Source organism: Salvelinus alpinus, chromosome 2 (genome assembly GCF_045679555.1).
Source record: "Salvelinus alpinus chromosome 2, SLU_Salpinus.1, whole genome shotgun sequence".
NCBI classification, from domain to species: Eukaryota; Metazoa; Chordata; class Actinopteri; order Salmoniformes; family Salmonidae; genus Salvelinus; species Salvelinus alpinus.
Window position 1 is genome coordinate 51,076,797 of NC_092087.1, and position 26,798 is coordinate 51,103,594.

Genomic DNA, 26,798 nt, shown 5'->3' on the forward strand with positions numbered 1-26,798 from the left:
CTGCTTGTCATTAAACTAGGATCAGAACCGGCTGCAGACAATGATCAGCTAGGGGGGGGGGGAATCACATTTTTGACCTTATAATGCTATTTTTATATAACATCTATGCAACACATTTTCCACCAACAGGTTTCTGTGCCAATGCACCACACAACCAATAAGCATACTGATTTCGGGTGCTTCAACATCAACGTTTTTTTCAACACCACAATCAAATAGATTACGTTAATCTCTACAGACAGAAAATGCATCCCTCCCTACCTTGTATCCAGTATCGAAGGTTTGGCTAGAAAATTGTAACAGAGGTCCCTTTTCATTCATCAAATGGCATGACAGCTGCACAGTTTGGCTGCTGGAATTATATTTTGGACGAATGTGCGCAGATAGCCTACAGGAGACTTTTGAAATAGCCTAATCAGATTAAAACATTGTGACTGGTTGTGTTTATGACACATAAAAAGGTATACATTTTAAACACTAAAAATAAATATTTAGGCTATATTGAAGCGTTAGGTTCTAGGTGTGCAGGGAATAGTCGCTTGGATCGGAGGCAGAACAGAGAGTGCGTTGAGCTTTCCTGAATAATTGGGCATGCTGAGAGCATATGTGTCCACATTATTATAGGTTGACTTGGGAGAATAATCAGCTGCAACACAGCGGATCTCAGTATTAGAATTTAAAAAATAAACTGCCAAACTGGCCTGCTACTGTGCCTTTCCGTTATTCAAATGCAATTTCATTTCCGTTTACAGCCTAGAGTATGTTGTACTCACTTGAATACAACAACGCAACTATTCACTGCATTATGGTGTTGTAGGCTAGTCTACATAATTATTTTGGGGGAAAAATAAAAGTATCAATGGGGGAGCTTTTTGAACTGTGCGTCTCATGTTTTCACTTTATATTGAAAATTGGTGCAGCTTTTAATGATTTTGTGTATAGTATGATTTCTAGTTAGCATATTGCAGAACTGGACAACCGATCCACCTACACTATTGTCACTATGAATGGTGGATAGAGGGCAGGATAAACCGTTAGACTATATTGAACTGTGGTATAGTTAGCGCGCAGAAAAGTCAAACCTGCAAAAGGGCGAATGTAAACCATGGGGAAAAAATGCACTATCCCATGCCCAATATATAAAGAAACACCCCCCCCCCCCCCCAAAAAAAGCTAAACAACCCTCTATTTTGGACCACTTCCCCCACCCCGGTAATTTTCTGTACCTTAATATTCTTTGTTGATTAGAGGGATAGCTAAATCCACAATATTATACTCGAGTGATGCTTGAGGATGGGTATCCAAATAAAGCTAGCAGGAAAAGTACCATAAACATCCACTGCGTATATCATTACATTGTTAGCTAATGTTTATTCACCATTAACAAGCCCCTAACATGTCTGTTGTGTCTGATGCCATCATAGTGTTGAGGGTTGCATTAAACCAAGGTGGTGGATGGTGTCGAGACAAAAAATGCTACGTAAATTCAATTGATTTATTCACAACCACCATCCCCATTTTGTTGCCTGGTGGACTTCTAAAGCCACATGTTGTGAACACACACAATCACATAACGATAATGATTTCAGCGTCAAACATGGGCGCAATGGGCAGTGAGTGAGTGACATCAGAATCAAATAGAACATTTCTTTATAATAGATCTCTATGGAGAAATGGGCTTAGGCTGCTGTGGCCTGGAGGAGGGAGAGCGGAGGGGCGCACCTGCTCCACGTTCTGGCCTCGCCTCTGCATGGCCCGCAAGACCCCTTCGTAAGAGTAGCCCATGGCCACTATGGTCTCCACACATTGCCGTTCACTGGGGGACAGGCTGAGCAGCGCCCCGCTGCATGGGATAGGGGGAGGACCTGCATTTATCTATGGAGGGAGAGAGTTTTTGTAGCGTCATATCTGTATACGGGCAAAAAATATATATACACATCTTCCTCTTGTCCACAAAACCTTGAAGCCTTTGAGAAGTTTCAGAGAATTAAGCAAAGCATTCAGTAATTGAAACTAAGCAAGGCATGTGTGTGTGCGTGCAAAGCTCACCTGCTTTGGTGCCCCATTTTGGGTGTCTTGGGTATGACTGGGTGGCTCCTCCCTCTTCTGCTGGGGTGCCGGCGGGCTGCCGTTGGGTAGGCTACGTGGTACAGGGGCCAGACAGTAGGAGTCAAAGGTCGAGTCCCCGGGGTCTGACAGCTTGGGGAAAGTCAGCGAGCGGATGTTGCAGGGCCGGTCAGGGTCCATTGTCCGTCCCCGAGCCAGATCCCTGGCTCTGTCCATGTCCTGTAGCACCACAAGCCCGTTGGGTTTGTGGGCAAAGACCGTTTTGGCTGGAAGGCTAGTGGCGGGGAGCTGGGGTGGAGGGGTGCTGCCTCGAGATGCTGGCCTGGGTTGGGGTGCCTCAGGTGGGGATGGAGTTTGTGGCTGGGGCTGGCTCTGGAGGATGTTGCGTAGCTCTTCCCTATCGTCCAGTGTCTTGAGCTCCAGCTTGTCGAAGGGGTCCTCCTCGCGCTCAAAGTCAGCCAGGTTAAGGTACTGTGGGGTTGGGATGCTGGGAGCGGTCTGCCTGGCTGGAGCAGGCAGCGGGGTGAGAATAGCATTGTGGCGCAAGCTGGCCATCAGCGGGTTCATTGCGGGCGGGAGAGCGTCCTGCTCCTCGGCAGGGCATGGTCTCTTCCCCCCGCAGGCCGATCCCCCGTCAGGGTCCTGGGCAGGGGGCGAGTGCTCCCTGCTCTCTAGCTCCGCCCTGGCTGCCTCTGCAGCCCGGGCCTCAGCCAGCTCCACCCCCCAGCGCACGCTCCGCCTCTCCAGGGAGAAATCATACTGCAGTGCCCAGAGAAGAGGGAAGAGAGAACCGGCAGGACTAGTTAGTTGAGCAGCAGCAGACATGGGAGTTAAGGAATGGAGATTAATCAATCCAGCTGAATCTGGTCAAGTCATGAGCAGTGGTATAAAGTACTTAAGTAAAAATACTTTAAGGTACTACTTAAGTCGTTTTTGGGGTATCTGTACTTTACTATTTATATTTTTGCGAACTTCTACTTCACTACATTCCTAAAGAAAACAATGTACTTTTAACTCCATAGATTTCCCCTGACACACAAAAGTACTTGTTACATTTTGACAAGAAAATGGTCCAATTCACACACTTATCAAGAGAACATCCGTGGTCATCTACTACCTCTGATCTGGCGGACTCACCAAACACAAATGCTTAGTTTGTAAATTATGTCTGAGTGTTGGAGTGTGCCCCTGGCTATCTGTCAAAATTGTGCCGTCTGGTTTGCTTAATATAAGGAATTTGAAATGGTTTATTCTTTTACTTTTGATACTTAAGTACATTTTAGCAATTCCATTTAGTTTTGATACTTAAGTATATTTAAAACCAAACACTTTTACTCAAATAGTACTTTACTGGGTGACCTTCACTCGAGTCATTTTTTATAAAGTTAACTTTACTTTTAAGTTTACTCAAGTATGACAATTGAGTACTTTCCACCCAATGGTGGAGTATGTGCACATAAGGAGCATGAGGAGTATGTGCACATTATTCAAATAATTGATGCAACCATGGTTTAAATGACACACTACCTTGAATTTTTGGAGAAATGTCCTCTGGTCTGATGAAACAAAAATAGAACTGTTTGGCCATAATGACCATCTATATATCTGGAGGAGAAAGGGGGAGGCTTGCAAGCCGAAGAACACCATCCCAACCGGGAAGCAAGGGGGTGGCAGCATCATGTTGTGGGGGTGCTTTGCTGCAGAAGGGACTGGTGCACTTCACAAAATAGATGGCATCATGAGGGAGGAAAATTATGTGGATATATTGAAGCAACATCTCAAGACATCAGTCAGGAAGTTAAAGCTTGGTCGCAAATGGGTCTTCCAAATGGACAATGACCCCAAGCATACTTCCAAAGTTGTGGCAAAATGGCTTTAAGGACAAAGTCAAGGTATTGGAATGGCCATCACAAAGCCCTGACCTCAATCCTATAGAACATTTGTGTGCATTACTGAAAAAGCCTACAAACCCGACTCAGTTACACCAGCTCTGTCAGGAGGAATGGGCCAAAATTCACCCAACTTATTGTGGGAAGCTTGTGGAAGGCTACCCAAAACGTTTGACCCAAGTTAAACAATTTAAAGGCAATGCTACCAAATACTAATTGAGTGTATGTAAACTTCTGACCCACTGGGAACGTGATGAAAGAAATAAAAGCTGAAATATATAATTCTCTACTATTATTCTGACATTTCACATTCTTAAAATAAAGTGGTGATCCTAACTGACCTAAGACAGAGAATTTTTACTAGGATAAAATGTCAGGAATTGTGAAAAACTGAGTTTATATGTATTTGGCTAAAGTGTATGTAAACTTCCGACTTCAACTGTATAAACTGGAAGTAGAAGCCTTAGTGTTATTGTCCATTAGGTTACTCCTATTAATGGAGGGGTGGTAGGGTTAGGGGGAAAATAAGAAAATAAATGAGGATTGGAAATGATGCAGACAATTACATTGATAGAAGCCACAATCTATATGCAATATTAAAGCTGATCCACCCTCTTGCCTTTCTCTGCCATTTTTTAAACTGTTAACGACAATGACATAAGTGGTGGAGCATAGACTCCAAAATAATTGATTCGTCGACTCCCAATGTCGACTCCCATTTCTGAGTGTCAAGATTCCTAAGATTAAGTACTTTTGAAAACGGAGGAGACTAATTAGTTGCAGTACTTCCGAGAACAAAAACACTTGCATCTTTCATAGCGAACTAGCAAGGGACGGAGAGAAAGGGGCGGGGGCACAGACTGTCTGCCGCTAGGCAGACAGTCAGAACTGTGCACTAGTCCTATCTGCAATGAAAAGCTGTATCTTGCAATAGAATGCTGTATCTCACAATTTCTTGGCTTGCAATGTCTCGGAACTTCAGTAAAGCAGGGCATCATCAATGAATAGGTTAGGATATTGAGATGAGCGAGATGGAACACTTCGCTCTCACACAGTATCTGTGCATGTGCACGGGTACGCATCACGCTGTTCAGTGCGGTAGCGAGGGCACCAAAACGGCCTCGCGCTTCCAAAACGGCCTCGCGCTTCAAACGGCCTCGCTACTTGTTACGGAAATTGTCCCACTAGGCCTATGCTGTTTGTTTTCTGCATCTACAAGTCTACCTTTCAATTACCCAACTTTCCCCAGGCCTTTATAGCCTTTCGTCTAGTTAGGCTATAACACAGAAAATAATGTTTTGTGATAACTGCACTGTGATCGTATTTTTTAAATATTGTGTAATTTTTGTAATATTGCGTATTTTTTAAAGTGTTTCGGTTACGTATTTTTCTTAAAGTTAAGGATCCCAGACTAATATAAAGAGGGTGCGATACAAATCACCCCCAAGCATCCCAGTCATTGAAACCCTTGATGCAACAGTGCCAAAGTCGGAAGACTTACCTGCAGATTGGCGAGCACAGAGTCACAGTCCGGCAGGCAGATGCCAACGGGAAGCCCCACTTTGGCAGGGCAGCGGAACTTATCGTTGATTTTGAAGGGAACGTCATCAAGGTAGCTAATGGGTCCTGGAAAAACAGTTTGAGGCAGCAGCCTGAATGAAAATTACACCAAAATGAGCAGATGGATGGAGAAAATTAAGAGGCAGAAAGAGAGACACACTCACCATTGTTGTGGGTATCAGACTTCCTCGCAGCCATTTAGAGTCTGAAACAAACACAGGGCTCATGAGTGGACGCAGTGAAACAAAACCAAGATATCAACACCACATCTACCATTACAACTGTATCCCTGCCTGTCCAGAGTTGCATCATGGTAAGGTTACAGGTTTTGGATACATAAAAAAATAAGCACATCATCACATTTTAACATTGCATTTAGGTCATTTAGCAGACACTTATCTAGAGCAATGCATTCAACTAAAGTTAGGTAACACCACATATCACAGTCATCTTTTTATTTTCTTCATTAAAACTGTAGATGTTTCAACCGTCATGTAGCCTACATCAGAAGGACTATAAGGTGGCATGCTTCTGGTAAGCCCCCCCTCCCAAAAAGCTCAAAGACAGCTAAGCAAGCCCCCCTCTGTGCAGACAGTGGCATGTCCCCGGGTGCACAGGGCCAATTAAGGCTGTGCAATATAGCTAAAATACCACATACTGTCAATTATATGAAAAATAGTGTGATGACATATTTAATGGTATTTTGTGTTTTTTTAAACCTGCAATATGTAACTTTTTGGGAAACCCAACCAAATTCACATAGAAATGAGAGTTATAGATGTGATTCTGATTGAAAGCAAGTCTAAGAAACTTAATCAAGCTAGTTGTCTTGATTACTTTCTCGGATCATCATATATAACTCTTACAGAATTTCCACGTGGGCAAGGATATTGGAAATTTAAATCAAAGCCTACTGGATGATAACTTGTTTATAACTAGAACAGAATAACTTATAACTGACGTTTTCCCGACATAACCTAGGTACAGCAGATCCTCTTATTATTTGAGACACTTTTAAATGTGCCTTGAGGCCATGCAATTCAGTACTCATCTATAAAACAAAAGCTATTTAGATCAAAAGAGTCCATATTAACAAAGGAAATTGAAGGACTAACAGTACAGTTAGATAGCAATAAAACCTGCACCATAGAGGCACAGAATAAGTTAGAGGTAAAACTAAAAGACATGGAGGAACTTATTCAAGAAAGATCCAGTGTAATATATTATACAAATAAAGCGAACTGAATGGAATATGGGGGGAAATGCACCAATCTTCAACATAGAAATGCTACCAAAAAAAATGTATTGAAACTTGTTACAAATGGAGTCACGCATGATTCACCAAATTATATTTTGAAAGAGGAAGTACTTTAAGAATATGTTTGTTTCAGTCTCCTCCATCTCCACTAACCGAAGCGAATTGAATGTATTTTGTTCCTATTAATAATGTAAAATTAACATCTGTACAGAAAGACTCATGTGAAGGCCAAATTACACAGGAGGAACTTCTTGATGCAATTAAAGCCTTTAAGACTGGGAAAACTCCAGGGCTGGATGGCATACCAGTGGAAGTATACCAAACCTTTTTTGATATACTCAGGAGGAGCATTATTAGCATATTTTAACCACCCCTATATAAACTGTAGGTTATCGGACACGCAACAAGGAGGTCTGATTTCATTATTACTGAAACAGGATCCAAGTGTGGTGTGTGTTTTATATATATATATATATATATCCAGTCCATTGAAAAAATTGGAGGCCTTTTACACTGTTGTGATGCAAAATTTCTAGGTAAATGCTTGGCGCATAGAATTAAAAAAGGTATTGTCAGATATTATTCATCCTAAATCAGACAGGTTTTTACATGGACGATACATTGGAGATAATATAAGACAAGTACTGGAAACAATAGAATACTATGAAATATCGGGAAAACCAGGCCTGGTTTTCAAAGCTGATTTTGAAAAGGCTTTTGATAAAGTACGACTGGAGTTTATATATAAATGCCTAGAATATTTCAACTTTGGAGAATCTCTTATAAAATGGGTTAAAGATGTGTATAGTAACCCTAGGTGTAAAATAGTAAATAATGGCTACATCTCAGAAAGTATGAAACTGTCAAGAGGAGTAAAACAAGGTTGTCCACTATCGGCATATCTATTTATTATTGCCATTGAAATGTTAGCTGTTAAAATTAAACCCAACAATAACATTACGGGATTAGAAATCCATGGCTTTAAAACAAGTGTCATTGTACACTTTTGATTCATGTTGTTTTCTTTTAAAACCACAATTAGAATCCCTCCACAGCCTCATAGAGGATCTAGATACTTTTGCTATCCTCTCTGGATTAAAACCAAATTATGATAAGTGTACTATATTAGATCACTAAAATACTTTTACATTACTGTGTAGTTTACCAATAAAATGGTCTGACAGGGATGTGGACATACTCGGTATACAAATCCCGAAAAAAAATGATCTCACTCCAGTAAATTTTTATAGAAAGTTACCATAAATAGACAAGATCTTGCTACCATGGAAAGGAAAATACCTATTTGTTGAAAAATCACCCTGATTAAGTCTTTAGTCATTTCACAGTTTACCCATTTGCTTATGCCTACACCTAGTGACCTGCTTTTTAAATTATATGAACAAAAACATATGATTTTTATTTGGGAAGGACCTATTTATATAACAAATATGAATTCGGAGGGCAGAAATGATTCAATATTAAAGCATTAGACCTCTCACTACAGGCATCAGTCATACAAATGTTATACTTAAATCCGAATTGGTTCTCTAGTAAATTAGTAAGAATGTCTCACCCAATGTTCAAGAATGGCCTTTTTCCTTTATTCAGATTACAACTGCTCACTTTAGGTTATTTCTCCAAAATATCGTTCTTTTTTAAACAAGCCTTATAAAGTTGGTTGCAATTTCAGTTTAATCCACCAGAAAATACAAAACAAATAATACAAAGTTAAAATCAAATATAGTAATTGATAAAAATAAATCGATAAAGTGTTTAAAAAAGGTTTCATTTTTGTAAATGATATCATAAATAGGACTGGTGGAGTTGTGTCACACATGCAGCTAACACAGACATATGGAAATGTCTACTCTACCCAAACTTACAACCAACTAATTGCAGCATTACCACAACAATGGAAGAGGCAAGTAGAAGGGGGAAAAGTAAGGAACTTGTCTGTCGGCTCTTCATTAAAAACCATAAATGGTTAAAGAAAATTGTGATAAATAAAAGCATATACCAATTTAATTTAAGGACCAAAAAATGTACAGCTGTGCCATATAAATTGCAAAATAGTTGGGAAGAGATGTTCGATGTACCAATTCCATGGCACATGGTTTATGAATTGACACGCAAAATAACGCCAGATTCAAAACTTCAAATTTAAATTATTATACAAAATTCTTGCAACCAATAGAATAGAATAGAATATACACTGCTCAAAAAAATAAAGGGAACACTTAAACAACACAATGTAACTCCAAGTCAATCACACTTCTGTGAAATCAAACTGTCCACTTAGGAAGCAACACTGATTGACAATAAATTTCACATGCTGTTGTGCAAATGGAATAGACAAAAGGTGGAAATTATAGGCAATTAGCAAGACACCCCCAAAAAAGGAGTGATTCTGCAGGTGGTGACCACAGACCACTTCTCAGTTCCTAAGCTTCCTGGCTGATGTTTTGGTCACTTTTGAATGCTGGCGGTGCTCTCACTCTAGTGGTAGCATGAGACGGAGTCTACAACCCACACAAGTGGCTCAGGTAGTGCAGTTCATCCAGGATGGCACATCAATGCGAGATGTGGCAAAAAGGTTTGCTGTGTCTGTCAGCGTAGTGTCCAGAGCATGGAGGCGCTACCAGGAGACAGGCCAGTACATCAGGAGACGTGGAGGAGGCCGTAGGAGGGCAACAACCCAGCAGCAGGACCGCTACCTCCGCCTTATGCAAGGAGGTGCACTGCCAGAGCCCTGCAAAATGACCTCCAGCAGGCCATAGGCTAATTGACATAATTTGAGTCAATTGGAGGTGTACCTGTGGATGTATTCAACGCCTCCCTTCAAACTCAGTGCGTCTTTGCTTGAAATCATGGGAAAATCACAAGAAATCAGCCAAGACCTCAGAAAACAAACTGTAGCCCTCCACAAGTCTGGTTCACCCTTGGGAGCAATTTCCAAACACCTGAAGGTACCACGTTAAACTGTACAAACAACAGTATGCAAGTATAAACACTATGGGACCACGCAGACGTCATAACGCTCAGGATGGAAACGCGTACTGTCTCCTAGAGATTAACGTACTTCGGTGTGAAAATTGCAAATCAATCCCAGAAAAACAGCAAAGGACCTTGTGAAGATGCTGGAGGAAACGGGTACAAAAGTATCTATAGCCACAGTAAAACGAGTCCTATGTCGATATAATCTGAAAGGCCGCTCAGCAGGGAAGAAGCCCTACAGCTCCAAAACCGCCATAAAAAAGCCAGATTACGGTTTGCAACTGCACATGGGGACAAAGATCGTACTTTTTGGAGAAATGTCCTCTGGTCTGATGAAACAAAAATAGAACCGTTTGGCCATAATGACCATCTATATATCTGGAGGAAAAAGAGGGAGGCTTGCAAGCCGAAAAACACCGTCCCAACCGGGAAGCACGGGTGTGGCAGCATCATGTTGTGGGGGTGCTTTGCTGCAGAAGGGACTGGTGCACTTCACAAAATAGATGCCATCATGAGGCAGGAACATTATGTGGATATATTGAAGCAACATCTCAAGACATCAGTCAGGAAGTTAAAGCTTGGTCGTGAATGGGTCTTCCAAATGGACAATGACCCCGAGGTCTCCCGGGTGGCGCAGTGGTCTAGGGCACTGCATCGCAGTGCTAGCTGCGCCACCAGAGTCTCTGGGTTCACGCCCAGGCTCTGTCGCAGCCGGCCGCAACCGGGAGGTCCGTGGGGCGACGCACAATTGGCATAGCGTCGTCCGGGTTAGGGAGGGTTTGGCCGGTAGGGATATCCTTGTCTCAGTATGTAAAATGTAATAAAATGTATGCACTCTACTGTAAGTCGCTCTGGATAAGAGCGTCTGCTAAATGACTAAAAATGTAAATGTAAGTTTAAAGCTTGGTCGCAAATGGGTCTTTCAAATGGACAATGACCCCAAGCATACTTCCAAAGTTGTGGCAAAATGGCTTAAGGACAACAAAGTCAAGGTATTGGAGTGGCCATCACAAAACCCTGGCCTCAATCCTATAGAGCATTTGTGTGCAGAAATGAAAAGACGTGTGCGAGCAAGGAGGCCTACAAACCTGACTCAGTTACACCAGCTGTCAGGAGGAATGGGCCAAAATTCATCCAACTTATTGTGGGAAGCTTGTGGAGGCTACCCGAAATGTTTGACCCAAGTTAAACAATTTAAAAGCAATGCTACCAAATACTAATTGAGTGTATGTAAACTTCTGACCCACTGGGAATGTGATGAAAGAAATAAAAGCTGAAATATCATTCTCTACTATTATTCTGACATTTCACATTCTGAAAATAAAGTGGTGATCCTAACTGACCTAAGACAGGGAATTTTTACTAGGATTAAATGTCAGGAATTGTGAAAAACTGAGTCTAAATACATTTGGCTAAGGTGTATGTAAACTTCCGACGTCAAATGTATACACACACTATCGTTCAAAAGTTTGGCGTCACTTAGCAATGTCCTTGATTTTGAAAGAAAAGCAAATTTTTTGTCCATCAAAATAACATCAAGTTGATCAGAAATACAGTGTAGACATTGTTAATGTTGTAAATTACTATTGTAGCTGGAAACGGCAGATTTTAAAGTATGTACAGTTGAAGACCCACTATCAGCAACCATCTCTCCTGTGTTCCAATGGCACATTGTGTTATCTAATCCAAGTTTATGATTTTAAAAGGCTAATTGATTATTAGAAAACCCTTTTGCAATTATGGTAGCACAGCTGAAAACTGTTGTTTTGATTAAAGAAGCAATAAAACTGGCCTTCTTTAGACTAGTTGAGTATCTGGAGCATCAGCATTTGTGGGTTCAATTACAGGCTCAAAATGGCCAGAAACAAAGGCCTATCTTCTGAAACTCGTCAGTCTATTCTTGTTGAGAAATGAAGGTTATTCCATGTGAGAAATTTCCAAGAAACTGAAAATCCCGTACAAGGCTAGGTACTACTCCCTTCACAGAACAGCGCAAACTGGCTCTAACCAGAATAGAAAGGGGAGTGGGAGGTCCCGGTGCACAACTGAGCAAGAGGACAAGTACATTCTAGTTTGAGAAAGAGACGCCTCACAAGTCCTCACCTGGCAGCTTCATTAAATAGTAGCCACAAAACACCAGTCTCAACGTCAACAGCGAAGAGGCGACTTGGGGGACGACACACCATAGAGGTTAATAACAAACCATCTGTAAATACCATTAAAGTTGTTATATTACAAGGCAAGCTGGTTTAGCCACATAAGACAGGAACCTTACCGCTAACCATGATAGGCTGAGATAGTGAATGTGCTGGGCATGCCGAGAAATAAGTTTCGTATTGGTCTGCCGTGTAGCATCTTGTCTATAAAATGAGCTGCTTGTTGTCAGTAGATAATCCTTTCTAAAGATATAACGTTAGCCATGGAGAACGGCAAATGTGTTGCTACTGCTCTCAATAACATTGCTGCCCTGAATTTATCAGGTGCTATCGAACAAAGGTCAGTGGGAAAAAGTTGTGATGGACTACTTTCAGGAGGACAATCTTCCCATGCTGGCTCTCTCAGACTCTGAAAATGAATCAGACCATGTGAACCAGGGTGACTTGACACAATGGGCCAAGCAAGCTGTACAAACAAAAACGACACAGGACGTCTTGTTCAATAAAAGGGGTTTCAGTCTGCCGTGAAGTGTTCATCCATGTATACGGGTAAGAGTCTAACTACAGTTTCAGACATTATGAGTTTCTAATTTTGTCAGAAGGTTGTTTTCATTGCAAGTTAAAGCTTACTGATAGCTAGCTAGCTGACGTTAGGTGTCTGGCTCGCTAGCTAACATTACGTGTATGATCTGTGGAGTAGTATCTCAAAGCCATTTGCATTGCTAGTTATAGCCTAATGTTAGCTAGCTAACATTGGACCCATTTGGTTAACTTTAGCTAGCTATGACAAAATGGTTTGTATTGCTAGTACTCTATGGATTGGGATGATGGTTCATTGTTTAGCTAGCGAGCTACAAGTCTAAATAAAAGACTCCACTTGATGATTACATGACCCCTCAAATTAGCCAGGTGTGTCCGACGGCGATTACGGCCATCTATTGCATCTGGAATCTGTCTTTCAGCATCAGAAGAACACATCTGACTATCCACCAGTCATACAAGGAGAATGGTCTAATGCCTCCCATCAAAAAGAGAGCTGGCCCAAGCAAGCACTTGTTCATCGTGAGCGGTCTGTCTACCTGAAGATGGTTGCTGACTGCAAGACCACCTGTCAAGACCTACAGTTGTCTCTGGGGGGCCCTACTGAACCAGCAAGGAAAGACATCAGGATGCATTTACAGCTTTGATTTTCCTCAAGCAATATGTCCTCCTTTATACTGATTAACAGCATTGCTGGATAGATGCACACAAAATATAAACTCAGCAACGTCCTCTCACTGTCAACTGCATTTATTTTCAGCAAACTTAACGTGTAAGTTAAGTTTGCAAGTCTCAACAACTGAGACAAACTGAACAAGTTCCACAGACATGTGACTAACATAAATGGAATAATGTGACCCTAAACAAAAGGGGGGGGGGGGGGTAAAAAAACAAAAAAAAGTTACATTCAGTATCTGGTGTGGCCACCAGTATCTGGTGTGGCCATCTCCTCATGGACTGCACCAGATTTGCCAGTTATTGCTGTGAGATGTTACCACACTCTTCCACCAAGGCACCTGCAAGTTCCAGGACATTTCTAGGGGGAATGGCCATAGCCCTCACCCTCCGATCCAACAGGTCCCAGACGTGCTCAATGGGATTGAGATCCGGGATCTTCGCTGGCCATGGCAGAACACTGACATTCCTGTCTTGCAGGAAATCACGCACAGAACAAGCAGTATGGCTGGTGGCATTGTCATGCTGGAGGGTCATGTCAGGATGAGCCTGCAGGAAGGGTACCACATGAGGGAGGAGGATGTCTTCCCTGTAACGCACAGCGTTGAGATTGCCTGCAATGACAAGCTCTGGCCGATGATGCTGTGACACACCGCCCCAGACCATGACGGACCCTCCACTTCCAAATCAATCCCGCTCCAGAGTACAGGCCTCAGTGTAACACTCATTCCTTCGACGATTAACGCAAATTCGACCATCACCGCCGGTGAAACAAAACTGCGACTCGTCAGTGAAGAGCACTTTTTGCCAGTCCTGTCTGGTCCAGCGACGGTGGGTTTGTGCCCATAGGCGACGTTGTTGCCGTTGATGTCTGGTGAGGACCTTCCTTACAACAGGCCTACAAGCCCTCAGTCCAGCCTCTCTCAGCCTATTGCGGACAGTCTGAGCACTGATGGAGGGATTGTGCGTTCCTGGTGTAACTTTGGCAGTTGTTGCTGCCATCCTGTACCTGTCCCGCAGGTGTGATGTTTGGATGTACTGATCCTGTGCAGGTGTTGTTACACGTGGTCTGCCACTGCGAGGATGATCATGACCATGCACAAGCTCCAGCAGTCTGGACCTTCACTTCCTGATCACAGGCCACACCAAGTTTGCCCCCCGACTGGTGCATCGGCCTCATCAAGCAGCACTTCAGAAATACCAGAGTTAACACTTTGAGATTGCTGGTGTTGTGAAGGACAGCACTGACAGGGGTCAAAATCCCACAGCTGATTGGACTGGAGGATGGTACGGTGCTGGTGGAAAGCTATGGCTGGCAACAACACCTCACTCTGTACTTCAGGATGCTGCCACAGATCAAGCAGTACCAGCACTTCAGGTGAATATAATTTTCATTGCATGAGGTTATTCTTCTCATCTTAACTTGGGAGGTGAATTGATGTTATGTAAAGTTGTAATTTCACATTTTAAGGGGGGGTTTCCTGTTTTACAGCTTCGATGCACTGGAGCATGGTGTTGTCTCCAAGGAGCGTTCGGACTCAGTCGGGACCAGGTTTCAGCTGCTGCGCAACGCGGACATCCTTCCTGCCATAGATGGTCTGCATGTACAAGCACCACCTGGACTGGCCACAGCTAGACAAACGTGTCTTTGAGAAGATCATGGAATTTTACGACAAAGAGGCGATGGACATCACATGCCCTGTACCAAAGTCAAAGTCAAGGGCAGGACAGAAACAGGATCTCCGAATATAGATTCCTTGTTCATGTGTGGTTCAGACAGACCAGTTCATCACTGTGGGCGAGTTCCCAGTCATCATCACTTTATGCAGTGCCTCTATTCACATGGCTCTCTCCTAACACACGGCATGCTACAATTTTGTTTTTGTCCTGCTGCTCAGCCACTTTACCCCTGATATAACAGTACAAACTGTATATTATGTTTTCTCTACTGGCATTGACACTATCTATTTTTGATATTGCTACTATGCAAGTAACCAGTTCGCTGTACCGTTTACACCTTCTGTAGAGACCCATCCACTTAGCAAGATGCGGCTGTGGGATATAGCATATCTTTCACATGACCCATCAATTTAGACAAGTGTGTCATCTAATATTTATAAAACATTTTTATCTGGACACTTTGTTTACCTGAAATTTTTCCTTATTGTACTTTTACCACTTAGTCTTAAATCTTTACTACACTACTCATTGTTTAGCACATGACCTCACAATCCTTATAGAGATGGGTGGGGCTGGCTTAAGAGGCTGTGAAGAATGCTGAATGGGAACAATGCTGTGAGGAATGCTGAATGGGAACAATGCTGAATGGGTGTAGACAAAGAAGAACTCTACAGTAGGTGTACCAAAACATTCAAGAGCCAAAGTGGAGGTTACAAGTTTATCAACTTTTGAAGCAGAATAACTTTCCCATTGTTCCTCAAATGCAGTGTATGATTTACCATTGTGTAGCTCTGTGTCTCTGCTTTTATCCAATGTAGAAAACACCATTTCAAATTTTGCTACATAAGACCGAATCAAGGCGGTCGGTCACATATAGTAGGCAGCACTATGAATACATTGTTGTTTGACATGACAAATGAATAAGCCAGATAGGTATTATTGTAGAAGGGTAGGTATTATTGTAGAAGGGTAGGACTAAAAAGGTGTTGGTCAGCATTTCCCAGGGGACCCTATACAATGTTAAATACCCCTTCATCGTGTAGCTTGCTAGCTAACAGTCATGCTTCGTCTATTCCTCTTTTATTTAGAAGATACTGTACCAAAAACATGCTGATCGAGGCCGACACCAGCACTCATTTCAGGCTGATATCAGATAGCTAAATGTATTAAGTCAGATCAAACCTAGCTAACTAGCTAGCCATCCAACTAACTAGCAATAAGCATTAGAGGCTAACATGATTTATTGTCAGTCACAACTTGCTAAGAAAAGACGATACAAACTGTGTCATTATAGAACGCTTTGAAAGCAGCATCATTGTCACTAACATCTTGTTGCGTTTGACCATGCAGACTAAGTGCTCTTTACTCTGAGGTCGAGCAACACCAACAACTGCTCTCCTTTAGTAAAATGGGTTAGGGCTTGTTGTGGGAAGTGGCATGCAGGCAATGATGTATACAGTGCATTCGACTTCTTCCACATTTTATTACGTTACAACCTTATTCTAAAATGTATTAAATAAAAAGGTCCTCAATCTACACACAAAACCGAATAATGACAAAGCGGAAACAGGTTTAGAAATTTTAGCAAATGTATTAAAAAATATAACAGATGATAAACAGACATGATTTGAAAAGGCACACACCTGTCTATATAAAAAGGTCCCACAGTTGACAGTCCATGTCAGAGCAAAAACCAAGGATTGTGTCGAGGCAAAGATCTGGGGAAGGGTTCCAAAACATTTCTGCAGCATTGAAGGTCCCCAAGAACAAAGTGGCCTCCATCATTCTGAAATGGAAGAAGTTTGGAACCACCAAGACTCTTCCTAGAGCTGGCCGCCCGGCCAAACTGAGAAAAATCGGCATGACAGCCGACAGCCGCTTGGAGTTATCCAAAAGGCACCTAAAGGACTCAGACCATGAGAAACAAGATTCTCTGGTCTGATGAAACCAAGATTGAACTCTTTGGCCTGGAGGAAACCTAGCACCATCCCTATGGTGAAGCATTGTGGCAGCATCATGCTGTGGGGAGGTTTTTCAGCGGCAGGGACTGGGAGACTAGTCAGGATCGAGGTGAAGATGAAGGGAGCAAAGTACAGAGAGATCCTTGATGAAAACCTGCTCCAGAGCACTCAGGACCTCAGACTGGGGCGAAGGTTCACCTTCCAACAGGACAACAACCCTAAGCACACAGCCAAGACAATGCAGGAGTGGCTTTGGGACATGTCTCTGAATGTCCTTGAGTGGCCAAGTCAGAGCCCCGACATGAACCCGAACGAAATTGTAGCATCATACCCATGAAGACTCGAGGCTGTAATCGCTGCCAAAGGTTCTTGAACAAAGTACTGAGTAAGGGTCTGAATACTTATGTAAATGTGATCCATTTAAAAATAAAAGAAAATGATATATGTAAACATATCTAAAAACCTGTTTTTGCTTGTCATTATGGGGTATTGTGTGTAGATGGGGGGGGGGACACACACACACACAAATGTATCAATTTTAGAATAAGGCTGTAAAGTGGTTCGTCCTTTAAAAGTTGCAGCATACTGCGGCGCAGCTTGCATGGTGCCGCAGAATTCTATGGCAGGTTATTTAACTGTGAACCACCGGTACCATTAATGCTAGTTAGACTACCGGAGGGCATCTTTGAGAAGTATTTTATAGCCTTCAATAGTGTCTGTACTAGAGAATTTAAAACCTTTTTTGTAAGAACATAGTATATGGGGCTGATAAAGAAATGTTGCTTAATTCATTTGATTAATATTATATTGTTTCTATTCCAGGAAAAACGAAAAGCCCTCTGTTTACGTTAGGATGGAAAGGAAAATATGGAGGTGTACAACGTGACAGTCGGGAGTAGGCTACAGTACTTGGCTTTTTAGCTAAACAATCCCCGTGTCGTGCGGGCATGCGGGAGACCGGGGCTCAATTCCCCAACGGGGAAGGAGTAGGCTGTCCTTATAAATAAGAATTTGTTCTTGGCTGACTTGCCTAGTTAAATCAAGTTTACACTAAGAGCATAACATTTCAACACCATAATAGCAGTCTAACCAATACCCAAATGGAGATTCAGTGAAAATCTCTTTGATTTATCAAGACCAGTCGCCATGCTTGTCTTAAAGCAGCGCGAAACTGTGCTAAAATAGTTGTAGGCTATTGCTTCAAATCCTATTGCTTCTAAAAAATATGCTCTTTAAATAAATAAGACCTACACCACTTTTAACAGCACATTACTCAACACTAGTGAGACTCATGTCGCCTACGGTAGGCCTACAGTATATCGAAAAATACGACGTGACTCGTCGCCATCAATTGCATAGAGTATTGGAGAATTCTAAATTAAAACCAAAAGCCGCCTCACGGGTCTCCCGGTTTCGGCCGGCACGGGTATAGAACCTGCATCTGTTTGTACTGCGGGAGCCCCCATCCACTCTGGAGCACCTATCCAAAGTATCAAAATACAGAGAGGTGTTGTTAAAGGTAAATTGTCCTGCTAATAGGCCATTATGGGCTATTATAATACTGTACATGGTGTCCAGGTCAGGATACCCAAAACATTTCAGAAAGAATGCTGGTACTTATTTTGATCCAAAGCCATGAATGAGCGAATCACACAGCTTTATGTAGGTGCTGGCTATATGACTGTGCCATCAACTTGATTATATGAGGTTATTTTGTTTTAAAAAATACGAAAGTGAGCGATTGTAATCTGAATAAAGGCCAAAATAATATTTGTAAAGGCCAATACATTTATTTCTGTTTTTAGAGGAAGAGAAACGCTGGGTCAATTGTGTGCCGCCCTATGGGACTCCCAATCACGGTCTGATGTGATACATAATAATACTTTTTGTTGTATTATTTGTTTTGTCTTTTCTGGTGGATTAAACTGAAATTGCAACCAATCACGGCCGGTTGTGATACAGCCAACTTATTGTCAAATGTATTTCTAAGTTAGAATTCTCCCCCTACCCTCCTAGGCAAGTCTATTGTCCAGCTACCTGCTAATAGCCATAATGGCGTTGTACAACGTGAACGTGTGTGTTTGAAAGAGTATTTTCCAGTAAGCAACAATTTGTTTACCATCATTAGACAACTTTGTTCTAATATTTCTGTATTCAGTGATATTTATTCCCATAGTAATTCGTTATGGATCCATAACAAAATAAATATCTGCATTTTGAAAGTATTTATTATTTTATTAACGAAAGCATAAAGATGCCATTATTAGTTACATTGTTTTAGTTTGGACGTGCAGACTGGCACTAAGAACAGCGGGAACGTTTCCCGAGTCAGTGGCATTATTTGTGCAATGCCCCTTAGTGTTGCTCTGTGCTACCCAGTGTGGCTGTCTACCTCCCCTCCATCATGGGCTAGGTCCGTCTTCTGTACGCGGCTCTGCGGCCCATCCCCTGCCCTCGTACCTTGAACCTTGCGCGCTTTCAGTGGATACAGCTGGAGAACTGCATGGCAATCCCATTGTGCACCACCCGGGAGCCATGACCAATATATTGTCCTGCTAATAACATATGTGAGAATTTCCAAGGGGCTTTTACATAATTCTAAACTAATAAATAATACATTTGGGAGATTATTTATTTTTCATAACGTAAAACGAGCGAGAAAAAAGCCATTCTTGAACATGGAGTGAGACATTGTTAGTAATTTGTAAATAAAGCCAGTTTGTTATTTAGAATTATTTATTTATGTTTATAGAGGGAGAGATACCAAAATGCTACAGTCATCTCATGGGTCTCCCAGTCGAGGCCGGCACAGGTATTGAACTAGCATCTGTAGCAACACAGCTGTCTTGGACCATTGCGCCACCCAGGCGCTGTACAACATGACCGGTCGGGAGTATCCTACAGTACTACAGCAAGAGCAAAATAATCCTAACAAAATAAAAGAATAAAAACCTTCAGTAAGTAATACTGAAGTCGTGCACAATTATGAGTTTCTATTTCGGTTTATGTCACCCATTCATTCTCAGTTAGACACAGTAGGACCCAAAAGCATAATCAGAGCTCCAACTCCCCCTTGCGCTGGTCTGGAGCAATGAAGTGGTGACGCAGGGTACCGTACTAAACCCACAGCATAATCGCAAAAATTTTAGTGGAGCAACCACTGTATATACAGCTGAAGTCGTAAGTTTACATACACATAGGCTGGAGTCATTAAACCCCGTTTTAGAACCACTCCACACATTTCTTGTTAACAAACTAGTTTTGGCAAGTCGGTTAGGACATCTACTTTGTGCATGACAAGTCATTTTTCCAATGTCTTTGTTGTTTACAGAGAGATAATTTCACATATAATTCACTGTATCACAATTCCAGTTGGTCAGAAGTTCACATACGCTAAGTTGACTGTGCCTTTAAACAGCTTGGAAAATTCCAGAAAATTATGTTATGGCTTTAGAAGCTTCTGATAGGCTAATTGACATAATTTGAGTCAATTGGAGGTGTACCTGTGGATGTATTTCAAGGCCTACTGGGAAAATCTAAAGAAATCAGCCAAGACCTCAGAAAAAAAAAATTGTAGACCTCCACAAGTCTGGTTCATCCTTGGGAGCAATTTCCAAACACCTGAAGGTACCACGTTCATCTGTCCAAACAATAGAACACAAGTATAAACACCATGGGACCATGTAGCCGTCATTCCGCTCAGGAAGGAGACGCGTTCTGTCTACCAGAGATGATCGTACTTTGGTGCGAAAATTGCAAATCAATCCCAGAACAGCAGCAAAGGACCTTGTGAAGATGCTGGAGGAAACAGGTACAAAAGTGTCTATATCCACAGTAAAACGAGTCCTATATCGACATAACCTGAAAGGCCACTCAGCAGGGAAGAAGCCACTGCTCCAAATCCGCCATAAAAAAGGCAGACAACGGTTTGCAACTGCACATGGGGACAAAGATCGTACTTTTTGGAGAAATGTCCTCTGGTCTGATAAAAAAAAAAAAATAGAACAGTTTGGCCGTAATGACCATCGTTATATTTGGAGGAAAAAGGGGGACGCTTGCAAGCTGAAGAACACCATCCCAACCGTGGATCACGGGGGTGACAGCATCATGTTGTGGGGGTGCTTTGCTGCAGGAGGGACTGGTGTACTTCACAAAATAGATGGCACCATGAGGCAGGAAAATGATGTGGATATATTGAAGCAACATCTCAAGACATCAGTCAGGAAGTTAAAGCTTGGTCGTGAATGGGTCTTCCAAATGGACAATGACCCCAAGCATACTTCCAAAGTTGTGGCAAAATGGCAACAAAGTCAAGGTATTGGAGTGGCCATCACAAAGCCCTGACCTCAATCCTGTAGAACATTTGTGTGCAGAACTGAAAAATCATGTGCGAGCAAGGAGGCCTACAAAACTGACTCAGTTACACCAGCTCTATCAGGAGGAATGAGCCAAAATTCACCCAACTTATTGTGGGAAGCTTGTGGAAGGCTACCCGAAATGTTTGACCCAAGTTAAACAATTTAAAGGCAATGCTACCAAATACACTCAATTAGTATGTAAACTTCTGACCCACTGGGAATGTGATGAAAGAAATAAAAGCTGAAATAAATCTCTACTATTATTCTGACATTTCATTCTTAAAATAAAGTGGTGATCCTAACTGACCTAAAACAGGGAATTTTTACTAGGATTAATGTCAGGAACTGTGAAAAACAGAGTTTAAATAGATTTGGCTAAGGTGTATGTAAACTTCCAACTTCAACTGTACATCATTGCATGCAGGAGAGAGACGACTTGAAAGTAGCTAACAGTAAAATAAAAAAATTGACATTACACACGCACGAGTTGCGCATCACATTTAACAAACCAAACATTGAAATTCCATTATAGAAGGTAAAGTAAAAACCCAAACCAGTCCATGTATCAATACCAGTATATAGTAAAACATAGTCAATTACCTTGACAAACGTTCTTATTTTACAACATGATCGGCATCTACTTGAACTTGCCAACATTATCACTTCAATATGGACAAATCAACTCCTTTACAAGGAAGGAAGAAAATACCCAGAAAACATGTTTTCTGAAGGAAATTGGAACCTTCACGAAGATGCAACTGAGCAGGAAACGTGCATTTCTCATTGAGATATGCACATTTCAAGCCCAAATCCACATTTAAAAAAAGGTAGGGGTGGTGAGCAATGAGGCTTTGTTTCATCTGACAGAACTCCCCTTAGGACATTAGTGCTCCTTTGACATCCTGGGGAATAGCCTAGTCTTTCAGTCCCCAAGAAAATTGGTTGTAATCAGTGAAGTCATGGGCTTTCTTTTTTTTTTTTTTTCCTGCATGACCAGAGCATAACAAGGACAGTGTGCTACTGAAGAATCATATCTACAATAGTAATTACATATTCCTCTTTCTGTTCCTGATGTTCTTTTTCTGTGAAAATGTGTGTTGATTTGCATCTGAAGTCACAAACCGGTAAATTGGTTATTCTGCCGCACGCCACGCCACAATCCCTGGCATTATAAATAGAGGCGTGTGTGTTAGTATTCAGATTTGATTGGAGTTTGCGTTGGGTGCTGCTTCGGCTGTATTCTAAGTAGGCTATAGCATTACAGATGTCAACGTGCAATCGATACTGGGATATAAAACTAACAGAAGCAACTGCTCCAATGAATGCTTCTGCCACATACCGAGGTAAAAAGGTTATATCAGACGTTCAATAGAAATTTGCCGTTAGCCTATTTAAACGTTGTAAATGTTCATTCCTCTGATTACTACGAAGGATCTTTCACAAGCAAATGCTTTTGTTAGGGACCGGGCAGATTGCACTTTCATCCTAGTCAAAAAGAACAATCACTATGAGGGCCCTTGAGTGTCTCAGTGATGAGGTTAATTCCACCAACTCATTTTTAAAAAATATATGTACCTTTTAACTGTAAGATCTCTTTGAATGATTGTTACATAAACCTCAAATGTTTTTGAAAAAGCCTGGCCCACTTCTTCAACTAAGTTTTGATTTGATAGAAATGATCAAATCATAACAATATGGCTAAGATAGTAAATCATTGAACATTAATGGATTGAATGGACCTGTTAAACGAAAACGAGACCTTATGTACTTGAAAAGGCTAAAGACTGATGTTGCGTTTATACAAGAAACACAACTAACAGGGGCAGAACAATAAAGTTAGAGGGAATGGGTTGGACAGGTATTTGCCTCTTCATATAAAACAAAGACACAGGGAGTAGCTGTGTTGATTAATAAGAATTTACCCTTCTGTGTAACGAAAACAATTATTGAGCCACTGGGACGTTAAGTAGTGGTCCATGGAAGAATGTATTCTGAATCTTGGACCTTGCTTAATGTATATGCACCTAATTATGATGATAATTTTTATTCAAGATATATTCCTCAAGGTAGTGGAATTTCAGGGAACACTTAGTTTGGGGCGACTTACATTTGTCTGGATCTGATTCTGGATAGATCCTCAACTAAAGCAACTTTATTGACTAAGTCAGCCAAATGTATTATCATTTATAAAAGACTTCAATTTGAAAGGCACATGGAGACAGCTCCACCCCCAAGATAGGGATTACTCATTCTACTCCTGCCCGCATAACCCAGATTGATTATTTTCTCCTATCAGCAGAGGTAACCCATAGAGTTGTGGAAACTGAGTATTTATCCAGAACTATCTCAGATCAAACAGAAAGTGTGAGGGGAGCTTGGGTGCCAGATGGAGTTCAAGGGACCTATATATGCCGCCTAAACCCAAGTATTTTGAAGTAGGCAGAATTTGTCAATTTATCAAAGACCAAATAAAGTTTCTGTAAAAACTGTCCATCCTCTCCCTCTATAGTTTTGTACTCGGTGATACATTAAAGGCCTTTCTTAGGGGTCAAATAATTTCCTATAGCAAAAGGTCAAAAAGAAAATGCACTGCTGAATTAGAGAATTAAATCCTTTCACTACAAAGGAGTGTGTGACCCTAGGGTGGCAACACATATTTTCAAAATTATTTCAAATGGGTCTTTCTCCATTCGGATTGTTTTATACTGTTCAATTCATGCCAGCTAACTAGCGATTAGCATTAGTGGCTAACACGATTTAGCTTAACTTCCTAAGAAAATACAAACTAGCTGTTTCCAAATGTAAGAAACACAAACTAATATTGTAATTATAGAACGCATGTGGATTTATATTAAGATCAAAGTAGAAACAACATTATTGTCATCACCATTGTTGTATGTGCTGCATTGACCATGCAGACTGAACGAAAGTGTCTCGTGGTCAAGCAACAACAAACGAGCTCCTTGAGTGACAGGGGGTGGGACTAGGTCTGTGTGGAAAGCGGCATGGAGAGAGAGCGGAGAGGGATGACCCAAGCAGCAGAGTAAACTATAAAAATTGACGTTATACACAGCGTATCACATTTAACAAATCAAACATTAAAATACCGTTATAGAAGGTAAAGTAAAAACCCAAACCGGTCCATGAATAAATACCGGTATATAGTAAAATATGGTATAGCGCCCAGCCCTAGCCTGGCAGAAAAAAAGCTGAGGAGAATTTGAGAACCATCAACACAGAACGGTCAAGTGTCTCACAACCCGGAAGAGATTATTCATTCATTTAAACAATACACTTGATGGAACGGAACCAGCAATGATAGGCACATTTCTGTCTACTATTGAACTACCTCACACATGAAGAGAAAGCAATTCCCTCTCTACAATCTGGCAAATCCCCAGGAGACAATGGCTTTCCCCCCCAGGAGTTTTATAAAGAGTTTAATGATTCGCTTATTCCTCTTGATGGATGTTCTAAAATAAGCTGCTGAGATGCAGAGCCTACCAGACTCCTTTTCCGCTGGCATTATAACAATTATACAAAAAAGAAAATCCTCTACAATGCTCTTTCTATAGGCCAATCTCGCTCCTCAATGCTGACTATAAATCCATTTCTAAGGCGATGGGCTAGTAGATGAGGACAATATTTGCCAAACCTGATTAACACCGATCAAACGGACTTCATTCAGAAAAGATCCTCCACCAATAATTTCCGTGGGTTATTCAACGTAATGTACATGGCCAGTGTAAGGAGTGATCATAGTATAGCGGTATCGCTAGATGCTGAAAAGACATTTGATAGGCTGGAGTGGCCATACCTGTTCAAGGTCCTTGTTAAATTTAACTTTGGTCCTTCGTTTGTCAACTGGGTGAACACTTTATACCATAAACCACAAGCCAAGATATCCACTAATGGAATGATGTCAGCCATATTCCCACTCTTTATAGGTAGACAGGGCTGTTCACTTTCTCCACTCCTTTTCGTGCTAGCCATAGAACCCCTGGCGGAGGCCATAATGGATCCTGGCATAAAGAGCTTTCAGGTAGGCCAGATAACGCACAAGATCATTGTTCGCAGACAACATTATTTTGTTCCTCTGACTCGACCCCTCTCAAGACTCCAGATGCTTTTGGGTACATAAAGGTCTATATCAGGTTACAAAGTCAACATGGACAAAAGTGAAATGCTTTGCCTACAGCATCTGTGAACAAACAGGTCCCTTCAGATGTTCGCCACAGGGGTTCAAATATCTAGGAATCATAGGTGATAAAGACTTAGGTGTACAACCTTAAATACACTGTCTTGGTTCAGAAGGTGGTGGATGACTTGACTAGGTGGATAGATCTGCCTCTTATATTATTTGCGAGAATTAGCTGTACTAAAATGAACGTTCTGAGTAAGATTATGTACCTATTTGAATCTTTACCCATAAAACTCCAAGAGTGAGTCTGGACAAATATACATGGGATTATAGTCTAGGAGGTCTCCGGCAACCAAATTTTAAGATGTATTACTGGGCAGCAGATATTAGATTCATTTCATTCTCAACTGAAACAGAACCAGCCCCTTTGTGGACTCAGATGGAAATGTATGCTCTTAATGATGTCAGGAGTAATACTATATTAACAAAAACGACCAATCCCTGTACCATCAATTTAGTAAGATCTTGGTATGAAATTCATAAGTTATTTGGTCTGAAACAAGACTTGTCCCCCAAAACACGCCTGTGGCAAAACAGACTCCTGGAATGAACAACTACTCCATGATAACCATGACTCATAGATTTATATCCAGAGTGTTCTCATTGTTAAAGCAACAATGCCCAAAACCAGTTGTATATAAGTCAAGAGAGCGATGGGAATCCAATTTGAATACTACAATTGATGAGGGGCTATGGGTCGGACCTATGCCAAGATAGTGTGTCAGCGACCATCAACTCTAGATAGACTTATACATTACAACTTCCTCCACCAACTCTGACACCTCAGATGTTACACAGATATAAAGTGTGAAACAAATCAAAATATATGTTATATTCTTCAAAGAAGCCACCCTTTGCCTTGATGACAGCTTTGCACACTTCAACCAGCAACATGATTCCATGTGTTATTTCATAGTTTTGATGTCTTCACTATTATTCTACAATGTAGAAAATAGTAAAAAAGAAAAGAAAAGGAATGAGTAAACTTTTGACGGGTACTGTATATATTTTTGTATTATTAGTGTAATTAATCACATCACTGAGAGGGCCTGTATAGTGCCTGCACTTTCACCCCAGTCAAAAAAACCTAAACAAGAAATCTGCCGGTCCCAAACAACAACAAAAAATATTGTGAAAGATCCTTTGTAGTAATCAAAGTAATGGAAATTGTTGTCAATGTTTACACAGGCTACCAGCAAATGTCTGTTATAAAACCTACTTTACCTCGGTCTGCCACAAACCTTCCTAATAGTTTGAGCTTCCATCCCCTTGACAACAATTTGTGGACTTAAAATGTACTTTTTGCAGCAGGAGGCTACTATGAACTAAAATAGGCTCCCAGAGAAGACAGTAATGTGTGTTACTCAGCAAAATAGCTGTAGCCTATATCTTGAGGTTTAAGGGCCTGTGTCTATTGGCTACAGAGTAGTTTTTCAATATTGACAAGGCAATGTATTGG

The 26,798-nt window shown here is 41.4% G+C and overlaps 1 protein-coding gene across 1 annotated transcript in view; it reads right to left on the reverse strand.

Annotated features, from left to right (window-relative positions):
* The window catches only part of LOC139564469 (ubiquitin-associated protein 1-like), a 34,856-nt gene that overhangs the window by 6,845 nt on the left and 1,213 nt on the right, over positions 1–26,798 (reverse strand). Inside the window, exons 2-5 of the mRNA XM_071384013.1 lie at positions 5,681–5,721; positions 5,458–5,582; positions 2,050–2,826; positions 1,723–1,875 (exon numbers count right to left, since the gene is read on the reverse strand). Coding sequence (XP_071240114.1) covers positions 1,723–1,875; positions 2,050–2,826; positions 5,458–5,582; positions 5,681–5,714 — 1,089 coding nt within the window. The 5' untranslated portion in view covers positions 5,715–5,721. The remainder of the gene's footprint in view (positions 1–1,722; positions 1,876–2,049; positions 2,827–5,457; positions 5,583–5,680; positions 5,722–26,798) is intronic.